This window comes from Brienomyrus brachyistius, chromosome 3 (assembly GCF_023856365.1).
Source record: "Brienomyrus brachyistius isolate T26 chromosome 3, BBRACH_0.4, whole genome shotgun sequence".
Lineage (NCBI taxonomy): Eukaryota > Metazoa > Chordata > Actinopteri > Osteoglossiformes > Mormyridae > Brienomyrus > Brienomyrus brachyistius.
Genome location: NC_064535.1, coordinates 36589840 through 36606101, shown reverse-complemented (window position 1 = coordinate 36606101; position 16262 = coordinate 36589840). Strand labels below are relative to the sequence as shown.

The window sequence follows — 16262 nt, the reverse complement described above, 5'->3', positions numbered from 1 at the left end:
CCCCCCCCCCCACCCCCCAAAAAAAAAGACCCGCTATTTCAGTCCTGTGCCTAGAGGGGAGGTATTTTTTTTTTATCCCTGACTGAGGGAGGGAAAGGAGGGATCGTGGCTAGGTGACCAGGGGCCAATTCAGTGATTCCCCAGGAGTATATTTGCTCGTTAATTTGTGGACATGCTTAATGAGGATGTGTAACCGTCCAATGACACGCCTTGTGGACACGTTTAATGAGGATGTGTAAACATTTTCTCTCACCATCTTTATTCTTAAGGGTTTGCCTGGTTACCCCAGTGTCTCAGTTATGGCTGCTTCTGCCGATCTAGCTGGCTGAGGCAGAATCATTCCTGAGAAAATATTCATGATAACCATGAAACTTAAGGCTGGTTTTAATGGAGGCCTGCATATCATTCCTCCTGAAATCCAGGCTCTTTTATCTCACTTTCTTTTCCCCTCCCATGTCGTAACACTGAATAATTTATAAAACAAGGTTTATACCAAAGAGCATTTTATGGTTCAATAATAAATGATGACAGTCTGATATTAAAGGTCTCTTGAAGGAAGTATAGATTTGTTTTGAGCAGAGGAAAAGGTTTTGATTGACTTATAGTGCCGGGGATGTTTATCGATAGAGTGGTTTTTGCAGGGGTCCTTTCGCAAATCTGTGTGTCCCACCACTAAATTAAATAATTAGTGATCATTGGAAAATAAGACCTGCTTCAGTCTGCTCTTAAGAACCACTCTGCTTTTTCGGGAATGACTGATTTGAGTCAGCGGCTCATGTTCACCAACGGATTCCAGGTGATTGCATCCAGTAGGTTATGCGGTTTAGTCCCATGCTGTCACTGCGCAAGAACAGGACCTTTATTGGTTCCCATTGTAGGACGCCGCATTGTTATTCATTCCCTGTTTTTGAAATGGCAGGGTGAGCGACAACCTCTGTCGCATTACAGTGATTGCATGCATCTCTGCAGCCTCAAATAATATGATTACATTTTGATGTATTTATAGTCGGTGGCTGTGGCTGAATTAATTCCGCCCAGAACTTTCTGGCCTGTTAGTTGCAGCATAATGTTGCTCTCGCTGTAGCATGCAAGATGTCGCCCTGTGAAACACCGTCCTGTGGGACCAGCTGTGTGCCTGAGAGGGACGTGACACATCACCTCACCTTTCCATTTCCACACAGAAGGACTTTACAGAGTTAACCAAGAGCAGACATCTATGCAAAAGTCGGCCCAGGGAGGCCTCAGGCTCCGTCTGCTTGGCCGTTAACATCTGCTCCCCAACTTTCTGGTTCTCCTGGAAGCGCCATTGGAAGGTCGCAGGATCGAATCCCAGTGTCTTAGTCATGTCACCGTCGGGCCCCTGAGCGAGATCCTTAACCCCTATTTTCTCCAGGGACTGTCTGACTCCACTTTCTCATAAATGTACATCACTTTGATAATAATATGTAACAATATAAATGTAAAACTTGTGAAAATGGATGTGAGTATTAGTAGTAGCATGACACTCCTTACTGTTGCTCGGAGTAGCAGAGCTGATGTCGCTGTGATCTGTGGACGGCGCTCGGGAGTCCGGGACGGAATAGAAGTGGGGTGCCGGATCAGCATGAAGCGGTCCTGTCGAGGCGTGGTCAGACATGGGTCCCGGCTGTCTGTCTGGGCACCGTGCCAGCGTACCGCAGTGAATTATACTGAGCTGCTGCCAGACGGTAAATGGAAGATCATCCTTCTTTTAAAATTTGCCGTGGCGGGGTGGCGTGCCGGTGGACCGATTCCGGCCCACGAAGCCGACCCTGCGTCCTCGTATTCTGAGGATTTTATGACAGTTTAACACTCATTAAAAATATCTAAGTATTAGACCATTTCCCAGTTCTTAAAGCACATCTTTATTGCTCCCTGGAAAAGTGTGAGTTATTGGACTGTCAGAAGCACATTTTATCGCTGCGTGTTGGATTCAGGCTCATTTCTTTGGCTTAAGCTGCAGTGGGTGGGGCTACCTTGAGCTGTCAATCAAATCGTGTTCTAATCCTGCTCACTCATTGGTCGATTCGAGGCAGGCCTGTGCTCGGGTCAAACCGGGTGGTGATTGACAGCTGTAATCCCACCCACTCTGGGTCGTAACGCTTCATTTTTCACCCACAGCTGTCTGTAGCTTTGATTTCCCTCTTATTTATCTGTTTACACTTTTCACCCGACGATGAATGGCTGCGAGCGAAGGGGTCACAGTAGCTAAGGGAGCTGTTTGCTTTTAGCCCTGCATCAGAGTGAATGTATTTACATTTCATCTCATGTTTAATGCATCAGTCGGCAGCTTGTGACAGTATACATCTCCTCTTAAATCTCCCCAAGCACACGGCGGAGGGCAATAACAGCAGAGCTGAGCGCCGGTGCTGAGTAATAGCCTGGGTACCAGAGAGTCATGTGATGGATGTCTGCGCAGGCGAGTCATGTGATGGATGTCTGCGCAGGCCACATCTGTATGCTTGTTTGTCTTTGAGAGTTTAGAAGGTCGTCTAATATAAGGAAATTGCACCTTGTCACAGGACTCTATACTTTTCTTTTTCCCTTGAAACATTTTTCATATGTTCTGTTTTGCTGTCGTTGTCCGGATTATTTTCTTTCTCTATCCATTTGCTAACCATTCTCTTTGTCCTAGTGATGTATTGGCTTTCGAAGCTGATGGGGGTGTGGGGGGGGGTTTCTCCTTCATCGTTTCTCCTGAGAACACGGTGCCCCCCTTGAATTAGAAATATTTCGGCTTGTAGCCAATTCGGCGCCAGCTGAGCCTTGGAATCAATTTCTACACACATTGGCATCTTTTAATTATCAGCTCAAAAGCCACCAGGCAACTTGTATGTCGTTATCCTTTTAATTTGGGAATAACAGCGGTTAGGGTCGTTGAGGGTTATTAATAATTGACTGAGACTTTAAACTCCCCAATTAGATGGACCAGTAGGCAAAGGGGAAATCCCACTGAGCCCAGTTTGTTAGTAATGGGTGACATTTGTGCCCTGTTGAGATGGTCACGGGGCCTCCAAGAAAACCTGCAATTATTTCAAATGGCGCATTAATTCCATTTCGAAGAGGATAAAAGGACCTGATATTTAAGGGAACCCCCCCCCATTGTCAATGAGAGCAAGTTTGTATTGATTTTTGTCTGGATGGTTTGACACGTGCATCTTCCGTAATGTTTTTTAAATTTAATTTCTAGTATTGAGATTTATTGTTTCAAATGGACTGGCATCCGGTCCCAGCTGCCCCCCGCCTCGTGCCACGTGACTCCATGGGGGGGGCACTGGGATCACCGCGACCTTGTACTGAATGAGCAGTAAGTTGTTTTAAAGACTAAATCACACCCTGTTCCCGCTTTTAATGAACTGGGTGCAGTAACCCATGCTGGTTATTTTACGTCCACAGAATACTTGCCAGTGCTTTTGGGAGCGATTTTGAAAAGAAAGACTCTGTTTCTTTTAAGCTCGTCATGTCAGACTCTGACTGCAAGTTTCGCAACACCGTATCTTATAAACCAGAGGCTAAGAGCAGAGAGCCTCGTCAAATCGGTGTCAAATTCCGAGGTCGCGTGGGCTGTGATGCGAATGACCGACGCCTTTGATGTGGCATTCCACTGTAAAGATCAGTTGTTCTGGTCTCATGCTTTTAGGTAGAAAGTTTTCAAACTCTCTGGTGCCTCTCAGAACCAGCTGCGGATCCTTACGCACATCTGGAACTTTCCGTCAAGTGGAACTCCAGAGAAGCACTTGGGTGGATCTTACAGTTTTTGTTGTATTTGCTAGACACTCTTAACTACAGCAGATGTGGCCTTTTCCCCAGTAGTCTGTTTCTGAGTGTGAGATTGCCTCAGTATCGCCCCCTGTGGCTGGAGAAGAATACCACCCCTGGGGCAGAGCCAGCCTGCTTTTCTGAAGCTCTGTCACACCTACCCAGATGGTTATGAGGAAGATCACTGGAGTGTTGCTTCTTCCAAGATGTCCTCTGATACACTGCATACGCTTCCTGACTCTGCAAGCCAGGGGATACCGCACTGGGATGGAAGCTGCGATTTGTAGCTTGGAATTTACGCGCGAATAAAGGAATTCCACAGAATTTACAGGCTGTGTAAAGCAACATGAAGGTGACCAGCTGTTATGAATAATAGCAGCATTCGATAAGGTTAAAGGGAGTTCTAGGCTTTGGAAATGTTTGTAGGCACACAGTGGGAGCCTACAAATTAGCAGAGAGATGGCTGGTTCTGTCAGTTTGAAATATACGGGACCAAACAGATTTGTGTCTTGGTGATCTGCAAGTGAGCAGTTTTCGAAATCTGCTAGATGATCCATTGGTGTCGATAAGTGTGTTGACATGGAAACCTCTCTCCACGTTCACCAACTTCCCCACCTCCAGTGGCACCATGGAGCTGTGTCTGGTTTCCATGGCGTTGGACAAATTGAGTATCTCTGAATTGATGGACAATATTTTGCCCATTGGCAATGCAGGACACAACACACTCGGCTGCGCGTGTCATTGCAAAATTAAACTGATGTCTTTAGGCAGTAAGTTACTGATTACTGGTCTGGTATGGGAGCCGAGACGTAACTGACCTGTACTGCAAGGCGACACAGTTACAGCGACGTAAAACCAAAGAGACACTCATTTGCTGTTTACATGGCGTCGTGATTAATTTTGTGCTTAAGTGTGTGTGAATCGCCATCTTGCGTGAGCATCAAGCGCTAGCGGAATTAGCATTCGCTTGCGTAAATTTGCTTCAAGAATCCATTCCGGTCACATGTTCTGTAGGACTTTTTTGAAATTGGTAGTCGGAAATTTTTAAGTTCCAGGTAATCGAGGATACATCAATACGTTGCAATGTGCCATACTACTAAAAATGAATCCATCCATCCATCCATTTTCCAAACCGCTCATCCTATTGGGTCGCGGGGGGTCCGGAGCCTATCCCGGAAGCAATGGGCACGAGGCAGGGAACAACCCTGGATGGGGGGCCAGCCCATCGCAGTAAAAATGAATCATATACAAGATATGCCCTTTATTCCTCCAGATAATCCATGCAAATCATCACAGAACATCGGTATCTCTGTGCATTATGATCAGATGGTCGTGAGCAGCACAACCAGCTCGGCCTGGTCACGCTTTCAGCCCTGCTAGTAAACAGGAGCACATCAGTGCAGCACGAGCGCGCTTCGGTTCTTGGTGGCGGTGGAAAAGCACCGTTAGAGGCCTCGCTACTCGTTTTTTGGCCTGTGCCATGTGGCAGCAGGCTCAGTCTGTGGAAGGTGTCTTTGTATACAGTTGCAGCATCGTTCTTGTGTCTGTGGTGGGCGACCGTGGGGGACAGAGGATTCCCCGTGCGTCTCAAGCTGATGTGTTTGCATCCCGCTTCATTAGCCCCGTGGAGTGTGTGTTATCACCCCACCCACATGCGAATCCTTTCCATCTGCTCACATTCAGGCTCTGGTAGTCGCCTGTCCCCACTGCTGTCATCCTCCCACACACCACTGGGGGGCGCACTCCCTGTCCGCCCACCCGTCTGTCAGGATCCCGCTACCTTGGGGGTTAATGCCCGCAGCCTTTCACGTGTCTGTCTGCAGTTTATGACCTGTTACCCGTGGCTTTTTCAGCCGCACCTGGGCTGTTCGTGTTCCCAGTTAAGCTCGATCACCTACAGTATTATCCGCTCACATCTGAAGCAGGGTCACCTCTCAGCTCGCCTTGAGAGGCCCTGCCCGCCGTCTCCTACCACTCATCTGTTTCCCAATAGCTGGTTTTCAGACCATGGATACGCCGCTCTATTTCATTCATTGATCCTGGGTCATGTGTTTTTTGAAATTGGAATGAAGCACATGTGGATGGGGTAGTGAGGGTGTCTGCTGGGGAACTTGATGTTGCACAGTCTGTAAAAGCTTTAAACAAAGGAGGTGATGTAGTGAAAGCAAACAGAACTGCGAGCTCGCTCTGCCCACGGCGCACCTGCTCCCTGCTTTTCAAATTGGATGGTGTTTCACTTTTTTTTCATTTTTTTCATTTACCTTTATTTAACCAGGCAAGACAGATTAAGAACATGTTTCTTATTTACAACTGTGGCCTGGACTTGGACAGAAACTTCTACATCCTGCAGGTTCTGAAGTCTGATGCCCACAGTCTTTGTGTAGGTCTGGGACATGATTGGGTGACCAAAGCTGTGTTCATCACACGATCAGCGCTGAGAATGAATGCCCTCCCATTATTTGGCTCTGCAAGGCAGAAGTCATGTTGGTCCCTCCTGACGTTCTCCGCGGTGTCCTCACCTCACAGGGGTTCCTCAAGAGCGAGCGCCTGTCCAGGATGGTGCAGACCGGCAGCTGCTCTGCCTACGACTTCCGGGAGGTCTTCAGGAGGAACATCGAGCGGCGCGTGCGCAGCCTGCCCGAGATCGATGGCCTGAGCAAGGAGACGGTGCTGAGCTCGTGGCTGGCCAAGTATGACGCCATCTACAGGGGCGACGAGGACCTGCGGCGGCAGCCTCCCAGGATGCAATTCCACGGCATGTCAGAGCTGATCCTCAGCAAGGAGCAACTGTATGAGATGTTCCAACAGGTTCTTGGCATCAAGAAGTTTGAGCACCAGCTGCTCTACACTGCCTGCCAGGTGGGTGGTCTCTGCATGCTATCACTCACAGCAGATGTCACATTAGACCTGGAAAGACCTCCAAGGCCGGCCTTGCTCCTGGCTCAGCACCCCTTCTCATTTCGAACCCCTCTCCTGCCATCATTATCTTACCTCCAGCTCTTGTTTCTGGAAGCCTTATGAGTAAATAGTTACGCCTGGAATTAATTGTCTCTCCGAGGCAGATGTAACTGTGGTTACTGCATCAATATCAGAAATTATAATTAAGCATAGGTATAGCATGTCTAAAAAAGGAAAGCCTATTTTAAGCGAATCTTTGCTCTGTTAGACGAATTGCGATCTTCCCGTGGAGAGTGTTACCGACCTCTCCCCAGAGCTATAGTACGTCCATCCACTTACGCCCTATCAAATAACATCCGATTATACTTATGTAAATAGAATTTGGCGAGAGGTAGAAGTACTTGGACATTAATGGACGTATTTTACCACACGTGAGGCATGTGATAAGAACCAGAACTGATTGTGTGGCCAGTCACATAATGGTACACAGCACACATGTGTCTTATAATATAGTACATGCTGTTGATGTATGGAGTTGACGACAACAATTAACAGATATTCTTTGTTATGATTCAAATGTAATATGTATGTTCTCTATTTGATATTAAAAAAGCGCACAGTATATATCGCTCAGGATATGACAATTTCCTCCTTCCTTCTTCGTTTTATAGCGTATAATCATCCAATAGTGTCTCTTGTTTATTAGTCAATTGCAATTTTGACATATCTGGCTATAGACAGTTGATATACTATAGAGGTTTAGCTAAATGTGTGTGATCTTATGTTGTACAGTATATTTGACCTCTTCTCCATAATGATTGAGATGCATCCAGGGTGACTTATGTCCTCAGTTCCGGAACGTAAGCTGAGAGATACCTGTATTATACTATAGTACAGTACTCTCGAGATTCAGATCAAAGGACAGGAGTTTGATATGTAGCCTTCTGATTAAGGCAGGGTGAGAGGGAGTGCACAGGCAGGGTGAGAGAGAGTGCACATGCAGGGTGAGAGGGAGTGCACAGGCAGGGTGAGAGAGAGTGTACAGGCAGGGTGAGAGGGAGTGTACAGGCAGGGTGAGAGGGAGTGCACATGCAGGGTGAGAGGGAGTGTACAGGCAGGGTGAGAGGGAGTGCACATGCAGGGTGAGAGGGAGTGCACAGGCAGGGTGAGAGGGAGTGTACAGGCAGGGTGAGAGGGAGTGCACAGGCAGGGTGAGAGGGAGTGCACAGGCAGGGTGAGAGGGAGTGCACAGGCAGGGTGAGAGGGAGTGCACAGGCAGGGTGAGAGGGAGTGTACCTGCACCAGTGTTTTAGATTATCTGTTGAATTGTGCATTTCCTATTGTTCACCACTAGGTGGTGTAACGGGCGGAATATTGTCTGCCAGGGTAATGGGGCTCATTTAGCTGCCTTGGGAAGTCTGGGCACGTCTGACTGTTCAGTCGGCTGTATAAGTGCATCTCTGTTTTGTAACTGCAGAATTGCAGATAAGGTCCAGTGCACTGGCCCGACCCAGTAATGATTACAGAACTTTGGGTAGGGCAGTACACCTCTTCAGTATTCACATACGCCATGGAACAAATGGCATTTGCTTTGCTTTGAGAAATTCCGATAATTAGCTTGCTGGATCATTGATCCACAGGAATGATTTACTTTAGTTCTTTTCCTGGTATGTTATAGGATTGTAAATAATTGAATAATTGCTTGCAGACAGTATGATTATTTCTCAATTATATGTTGGGCTGGTGAGACATATTCATGTGTGTAATTAGTATGATGAGTGTGAACATGAAGTCGCCCCAACACCGCGTTAAGGCTACCCTGCGTGGTTGCCTGGGTGATGTTCAGTCATGATGGAGTAACATGAATCCAGGGACCAGGGGTCTTTATGGCTGTGGTTTTTTTTTATCAGTCTGTCTCAAACCCCGTCCTAACCTGGAAAAAACAGTAGCCGCACTTGTCAGTGATTACGTCAACGGCCCGCGTGGGTTTTGGATGGGATCTTGCGGAAGAGGCTTCGTGGTGGGGGGGTCGCAGTGGAGATTGCATCTTGGGTAACGATGGATGGAGCGGCGATGACATGAACTGGGGAGGCAGAGTGGGGTGAACTTGCCTTCCTGAATGGAAACATCAGCCTGCTTGGAGGAGAGTGCCGTCTGTTCGGAAGGCGGATGCCGTCTGTTAAACATTCAGACGGGGTTATTTTTTAACATCTCGGTCCTGATGTGTCCTTGGCTGGCATTCCAGAAAAAAAAAGCAAATGGATTAAAAGAACGGGACAAAGTACAGGGACCCCGCTGGCACTGTTACCCAAAGACAATTAGAATTCTGCTACTGTCAAGGCCTGATGCTTCCCTGAGCAATGCGGGCGAAGGTGCCGCACTCCATGGCAACAGGAACAGCCCACTTCTCCAACCTCAGCCAATAGCATGCGCAGGACATAGTGCTTTGTGAGCCCAGCCAGAGAAGGGGATTGTGGGAGTTTCAAGGTGCATCACATGGGTTTGTGTGTCATGAGGCGAAAACCCTCCGGACGGTTTTGAAGATTCACACTCCATCACCAGCCAGTCAGACCCATTTGATTAGGAGAGGCTGAGGCCTTAGGCCCCCCACCCCCCCGCGACCTGGAACCTGGCATCCCTACTGGGGCAACATCCAGAGTACACATCTCAGCCGTAGCTTAGCAGTCCTGCGCTTGCCCCCACCCCCCCCACGCTATCACCATGACAATGAGGAGGTGCGTCACAGGTCAGGGAGTGCAGGCACCTGTCAGTCCTCTGAGAAGCTGCCATGGCCTTTGGGCCTGTCCATCCACCCATCCTTCTGGCCAGGGACATGTAATGAACACCGGAATAGCCTTTGAGGTGTACAACCTTCTCCTCGCGCCTACAAAGCTCCTCTCCGCCTTCTCCTCGCGCCTACAAAGCTCCTCTCCGCCTTCTCCTCGCGCCTACAGAGCTCCTCTCCGCCTTCTCCTCGCGCCTACAGAGCTCCTCTCCGCCTTCTCCTCGCGCCTACAGAGCTCCTCTCCGCCTTCTCCTCGCGCCTACAGAGCTCCTCTCCGCCTTCTCCTCGCGCCTACAGAGCTCCTCTCCGCCTTCTCCTCGCGCCTACAGAGCTCCTCTCCGCCTTCTCCTCGCGCCTACAAAGCTCCTCTCCGCCTTCTCCTCGCGCCTACAGAGCTCCTCTCCACCTTCTCCTCGCGCCTACAGAGCTCCTCTCCGCCTTCTCCTCGCGCCTACAGAGCTCCTCTCCGCCTTCTCCTCGCGCCTACAGAGCTCCTCTCCGCCTTCTCCTCGCGCCTACAGAGCTCCTCTCCGCCTTCTCCTCGCGCCTACAGAGCTCCTCTCCGCCTTCTCCTCGCGCCTACAGAGCTCCTCTCCGCCTTCTCCTCGCGCCTACAGAGCTCCTCTCCGCCTTCTCCTCGCGCCTACAAAGCTCCTCTCCGCCTTCTCCTCGCGCCTACAGAGCTCCTCTCCACCTTCTCCTCGCGCCTACAGAGCTCCTCTCTGCCTTCTCCTCGCGCCTACAGAGCTCTCCTCTGCCTCCTGCTGCAGGCGGCCATGACCTTGCTGCCGTCCATGGGCTGCTGTACCTCAGACTTTTACCATAACAGGGTTTTCAGGCTATCGGGACGCTAAATACCCTGTTGTCCATCTTACGCCCTACCTGAATAACCCCCCCCCACCACCCAGACTTATTATTATATCATTTATTTATTCAGCTCAGCTCTATTTTTGCCACCCCTTCATACCACTGTATTTATCATTTACATTCACATTGCAAAATATAAAAAAACTCCAGTGTCCAGCCCCCTCCCCCCCCTCCGTTTCACACTGCCCATTGTTTTGTACTTTCAAATATTGTGCAAACCCTCCCCCTGTCACTTGCTGTCTGTATGTCGCACCATGGTCCTGGGGGGTCAGTATTTCACGCCACTGTATACCTGTATGTGGAGGAATGTATCGCTCACCCTCCGCTTATCCGCTCATTCCATTGTCTCCAGGTTTCGAAGGGCAGGAGCGCCAAAGCCACCTCACTGTGCACGGAACCCGCTAGATCCGTTCCGTTTGTTGTCATAGAGATGGGCTGGCATTGTGGGTGCCGTAGCGCAGCGACGCGACCGTGTGTTTGACGTGCGTGTTTGTGTGTGCGTGGGCAGGTGTGAATCCGGTTTGTTTTCCCAGAGCAGCAGTAGTGTGCTTCAGCAGAGAAATGGGAAGGCGATCCGGGGGGATTCCTGCCGATTTGCACGGGTGGGAAGGGTGAGCGCCCGGGACCACGCTCTTGTTAGTGCCACGCAGTTAAGTGCCACGCAGTTAAGTGCCACGCTAAACCGTCATGAAGTCGTTAATCACAGGCGATATTAGTGGTATTACCTCTCTGGCAGTGACATTCGGCAGTGCAGTTTAAATAAAACACTGAGCCAGAGGTGATTCTTCACTTTAGCCAATGATATTTTTTGATTCCGTGACTGACAGAGGATGGGGCTGGTGGCTCCGCCCCCTGTACCACGGCGAGATGGTGAATGGATTTCAAAGTCGTTCACGTCAGTAGGATGTGCATTTGTGTTAACGGTGGCCCTCGAACCGGCCGCCGAGAGCCACTGCTGATACGGGAGGTAGTGTTTTGGCAAAAGGGGGGGGGGAGCGGAGGATCATAAGACATTTCTCAATGAGGCATTAGACGACCTCCAACAGAGGTGTACCATGATGTAGAGCCTCCAGGGCCGGGGGGAGATTCCAGCCAGCAGTGTGTTTATGAAAACCTTGGAAACCACTAGTCATGACAAAAGAAGCAGGCGAACCCCCCCCCCCCCCCCCCCCCCCAGGCCCCCGGCTTCTCTGTGAGCTTTTCTCACCGGTGAAGCCCAGAGGAGGGATTATCCTCACAGGCAAAACACAGACACGCTACTCATCACTCCTCTGCGTTTCTGCAACCCCCCAACGCCGGGGATTTAAATGAATTGTCCTGCTGTTTGATTCTTATGAAAGTATTTTCATTTTTCCTTTCTGTTTTCTCCTCGGGTCCGTCTGCTTTATTTACATGGAGCCAAGGCCTGCCCAAGGCGTAAGGCAACCAAGCGGCTGCTTAGGGCCCAGCGGCCACTAGGGGGCGCCCATCTGTCAGAATGGGAGGAAAGATGACAAACGCAACCTAGGCTCATCATATTTTGCTGAGGGCCCCAAAAAAGGGTCTCCAATTGGCGAGACGCAGGTCTCCTGCCCCGGTTTGAGGTCCATTACGAGAATGAGTAAAGGCAGCACGTCGCCCCCTGGCTGCGAGCCTCAGTGAACGCGACTGTCACGCCTGGTCCGGCTCTCCATCAAGCTGCCCTAGTATCGATCGGCACCTTCCTGTGGGAAGAAAAGGAGCTCGGAATTACACCCGCTGGCTTTTCCGGGGCAGCTGGGAATGGCGAGTGCCGTGAGTCATTAAGGTGGCCTGGGGGTCTACCTCCCCCCCCCCCCCCCCCCCCGTAAATTTCCCATGTCATGGAGTCCGTCACGCATACAAAGAGCTGGGCTCTCTTTGTACGTTACATAACTGGCAAAACAAACCATATCGTGATAATATGTTATCTAACAGTGTTATTCATTCACTGTATTAAGCGATTTTAAGGAGCTCCTCTATGCGGATTCTATTAATTATTATTTTTCATTTGCACCACGACCAAACAGAACGATATTTCTGCTCAGTGTTTGACTCCATGCATCATATATTTGAGACTGACGATTGAAAATACTTTGTCATTGATGCCCTTGATGGGCTCTTGTATTGCCATTAATGAAATTAATGCAATGAAAATACATGAAAATAGCATATTTGTGTTCAAATCATCAGTACTACATATGTATAAAGAATATTTTAAAGGTAATGAAACTATGGCATATGAATTGAGTGACTAATTTAGGTAGAGCTAACTAGTACAGGGTAGGACTCATTGTTGGCAGAATTATGGATGCAGAGAAGTGGTTCTGCACGACCCAGTTTCACTGTATGGTCCTTTCTGCACTTTGCGACCTTCCTGTTAGCTTTGACAAGTCCGGTGATTCTGCCCTGATCCCTCTCCTTAAAGTATTTTTGGTTGCAGTAATGATATAGACCAGGTGCTTTCTTAGTGCGATGAACATTCTGTAAACTCTAGACACTGTAGTGTGTGAAAATCCCGCAATTGCTGCTCGCCCTCAGGTAGCGGAACCACAAAGTGCGGCACCAACAATCACCCAAGCCGGAAAGCGCTCTATGCCGGCGTCCTGGCTGTCAATGAACCTCTTGCCCCTGCCAGTGCGCTGTATGTACTCAGTTACATCCACACACATCCCCATCTGCAGCATCACGCTGTTTGCGTTAAACTTCAGGTGAAGCTTATAACCTGCTTAGAGGTGTTTTCACGGTGTTTGTGATCAAGGACGGCGGCTAATCTGCAGCCCAGGGTTTGAGTGAGGAGGTCAAGACCCCCCCCCCCCCCCGAAGGCCCGTAACTGTCTGGTCTATCAGATTCCACCATTAAGAGCCGCTGATTGAAAGTGATGTGGCGCCAGCCAATAGCGGCGTGCATCCGAAGCAGCTCCTGTCGCCATGGAGACGGCACCGTTGGTGCATTGTTCGTCTCCTCAGTACCCTTATCTCTCTGTTTCCTTCAGATGTAACACATGCTAATGTCTGCCGGGCTGCAGGACCTGCACGCGCTCCTCTGTTCTCCGTCAGATTTATGCACCTTTGTCTGACGCGAAAAGCCCAGGGCAACTCGAGTGTCAGGCAGGGTAATAAGAGGCTTAGTGGATGGCAAAAGGAAGGAAGTACACAGGAGGTCGGCTCCAAAGCCGCGGAAGTCTGGGCAGAGCGCTCGTCATCTCTCCTTTCCACCCAACCAATGAGAGAAGCGCTTCGAACCAGTGGGTAACTGACCGCGGCGTACTGTAGCCCCGCCCACTTCTCAAACCTTTCTCCCAGTGGTCAGTCGACGGTGACGATGATAAACAGATCGTTTGTTTATCATCTGATTGTTTATCAACAGATTGTTAGCGATGTATCCTATCCTGATTGGCCCATAAAGCGGCCTGCCCTTTGAGTGACAGCCGGAGCACCTCCCGCTGGCCGGCGAGCTCCTCTGCGGCATGAAGTGCCCCGCGTTATCAATTGCAAACAGCACTCTGCAGTAGGAGGGTGGGGGCGCGGGAATCCTGCCCGGGAGCGAGGATGGCATTTCTTAAAGAATCGCTCAGTTTTATTTTTAAATATTTCCAATTTATGCCATGAACAGAACCGTTTTATCTCTCCGTAGCGTGGAAGGGTTACGGAAGTCTTCCTCGACCTCTTTCCAGCCTGCTCACATGGCCTGGGGTTCCTTAGTCATGCACAGCCTTGTAGGTGGCAGCTATACTCAGTTCTAGCCACAGGATGGCAGCCTCTGAGGACGCCGGTGTCACCATTCACACCTGCCAAAGTGGAGGTATACTGACAGCGTGAATTAATCTAGCCATAACAGACCATTTTAGGGACCATCTCTAGGGGGAGCAGTTCTACTGCTGGACTCTGACTTGCTGTCCTTTCCTCGCAGCTGGACAATGTGGACGAGCAGGCGGCGCAGATCCGAAGGGAGCTGGACGGTCGACTGCAGCTTGCCGAGAGGATAGCTACGGTAACCCATCCCATCTTCACCTTAGTTTTGGGATACAAGAGAGCCTCCACTGGTAACAAAAGGAAAAACTTTTGTTTGCTTACCTGGAAGAGCATCCACTGCTTTTGGCAAAGATATTAAAACATCTTCCCACTCAGATTAATTTGTTGTAGCACTCCTAACTACATAGCCGGCCCACAGAGATTAGCAAAGCCTTATTGAGGACCTGACCTCTGGACCTCGAACATCTAAGGCATGAAGCACAATCCACTGTAGAGTGGAAGGTCCACATAAGAACTCTCCCTTGTGTGTTTCAGGAAAGGAGACATCCCAAGCTCATCTCCAAGGACATGGAGGCGCTGTACGTGGAGGAGCTCCGGGCCTCCGTCAGCTTTCTCATGGCCAACCTGGAGAGTCTTCCAGTCTCCAAGGGTGGACCAGATCTGAAGCTGCAGAAGTTGAAGCGTTCCTCCATCAACTCCTCCTTCCTGGACATGGTGGACGAGAACGACGTTCTGCTGTCCAAGTCGGATGTGGTCCTGTCTTTCTCACTGGAGGTGAGCGGTCTTCAACATGCCTGGCCTCAATGCACCCCCTTGTGGAGCATCCTGGAAGCTCTCAGACAAGCAGTCAGTAGTAGCTGTTTTTTTGTAACTCCTCTTCTGATTCAAGCAAGAAAAAAAATAAGAATAACTTGATAAAACCAGGAAAGGACATATAATAAGAAACATGGCTATGCTTGGCTGAGACCCTTCTGTGTGCCATTGTTTCTTAAATACCCAACGGTGATGTTTTATGTATTTCAGTAGGTTGTTTCGAGATGTGTGAGTTTCCTAAGATCCGTCACCCACCTGACAGCGTCCTCGCCTGTACCAGAGTGCTGGTCTGCGCGTGAGCGCCCCCTAATGGACGGCACATGTATTTACCCCTACAGATTGTCATCATGGAGGTGCAGGGCCTCAAGTCTGTAGCCCCCAACAGGATCGTGTACTGCACCATGGAAGTGGAGGGGGGGGAGAAGCTGCAGACCGACCAGGCAGAAGCCTCAAATCCACAGTAAGAGCGCCCCTATGTGGCCCCACCTGTCTGACATCCTTTTGTTTATGAGTTGGTAAAAATGCCTGCATCTGACACCAAGAGTAATCCATACACCGAAGGGGCTATTACTAAGACAGGAGAATTAAAAATGTATATTTTAGTATGTGATAACAAAAATAACAGAGGGGTTTTAAAGTGGTAGACATCCTCACTGTAAAGCCGGCCAGAAAGCTGCAGATGCTGTACCTGTGATCGGAAGGTCACAGGTTCGAATCCCAGGGTCAGTAGAGTGATGTCACTGTGGGGCCCCTGAGCAAGGCCCTTAACCCGAAATCTCTCCAGTGATTGGATGACCCTCCTTTCACAAGAAATGGACTTGTTTGTTCCTTTGTTTGTTTGTTTGTTTAACAGCCTCGGATGGTTCCAGAAGGGATCATAGCTTACATCTGCAGGGTTTAGTCGCAGACTAGCACCACACTGCATGTACCCCTTCCTGAGCGAGATGACGGAGATGTGGCCGTTGTGGAAAACCTGTCATAATGCAATTAAACCCTCGCCGCCCCCCCATCTCTGCAGCCCAATTGCTTTTATTAGCTGTGACCTGCCCCCCTGCCCTTCAGGCACTGTGCCCAGCTGCTCGTGAATCAGAAGCCAGTGGTGATTCAAGCAGGCGTGACTGCCTCATGCGCCAAAGACGCGGTCCATCTTGTCCAAGAATCACTCTGCTTCGGAGAGCCGTGACGAATCCGCTGCGGGCTGTCGGAGGGCTTGGAAGGGCCCTGATAAGCCTCGCTGTCCTGATATACGCGCCTGGCTGCTGGAGACCGTGGCCCGTGTGTGAAATTCACCCTTCGGTGAATCAGAGCTCAGCCGCCTGCCTTCCATACTAATGCTGGCAGTGTCAACTTTAAGGGTTCCAGAATGGGA

The 16262-nt window shown here is 49.7% G+C and overlaps 1 protein-coding gene across 3 annotated transcripts in view; it reads left to right on the top strand.

Moving 5' to 3' along the window:
• The window catches only part of LOC125739104 (calcium-dependent secretion activator 2-like), a 74613-nt gene that overhangs the window by 21648 nt on the left and 36703 nt on the right, over window positions 1-16262 (top strand). For all 3 annotated transcript variants that reach the window (XM_049008861.1, XM_049008859.1, XM_049008858.1), the window contains 4 exons: window positions 6304-6636; window positions 14238-14318; window positions 14615-14854; window positions 15232-15353. In XM_049008861.1, the coding sequence (XP_048864818.1) occupies window positions 6304-6636; window positions 14238-14318; window positions 14615-14854; window positions 15232-15353 (776 nt within the window). The remainder of the gene's footprint in view (window positions 1-6303; window positions 6637-14237; window positions 14319-14614; window positions 14855-15231; window positions 15354-16262) is intronic.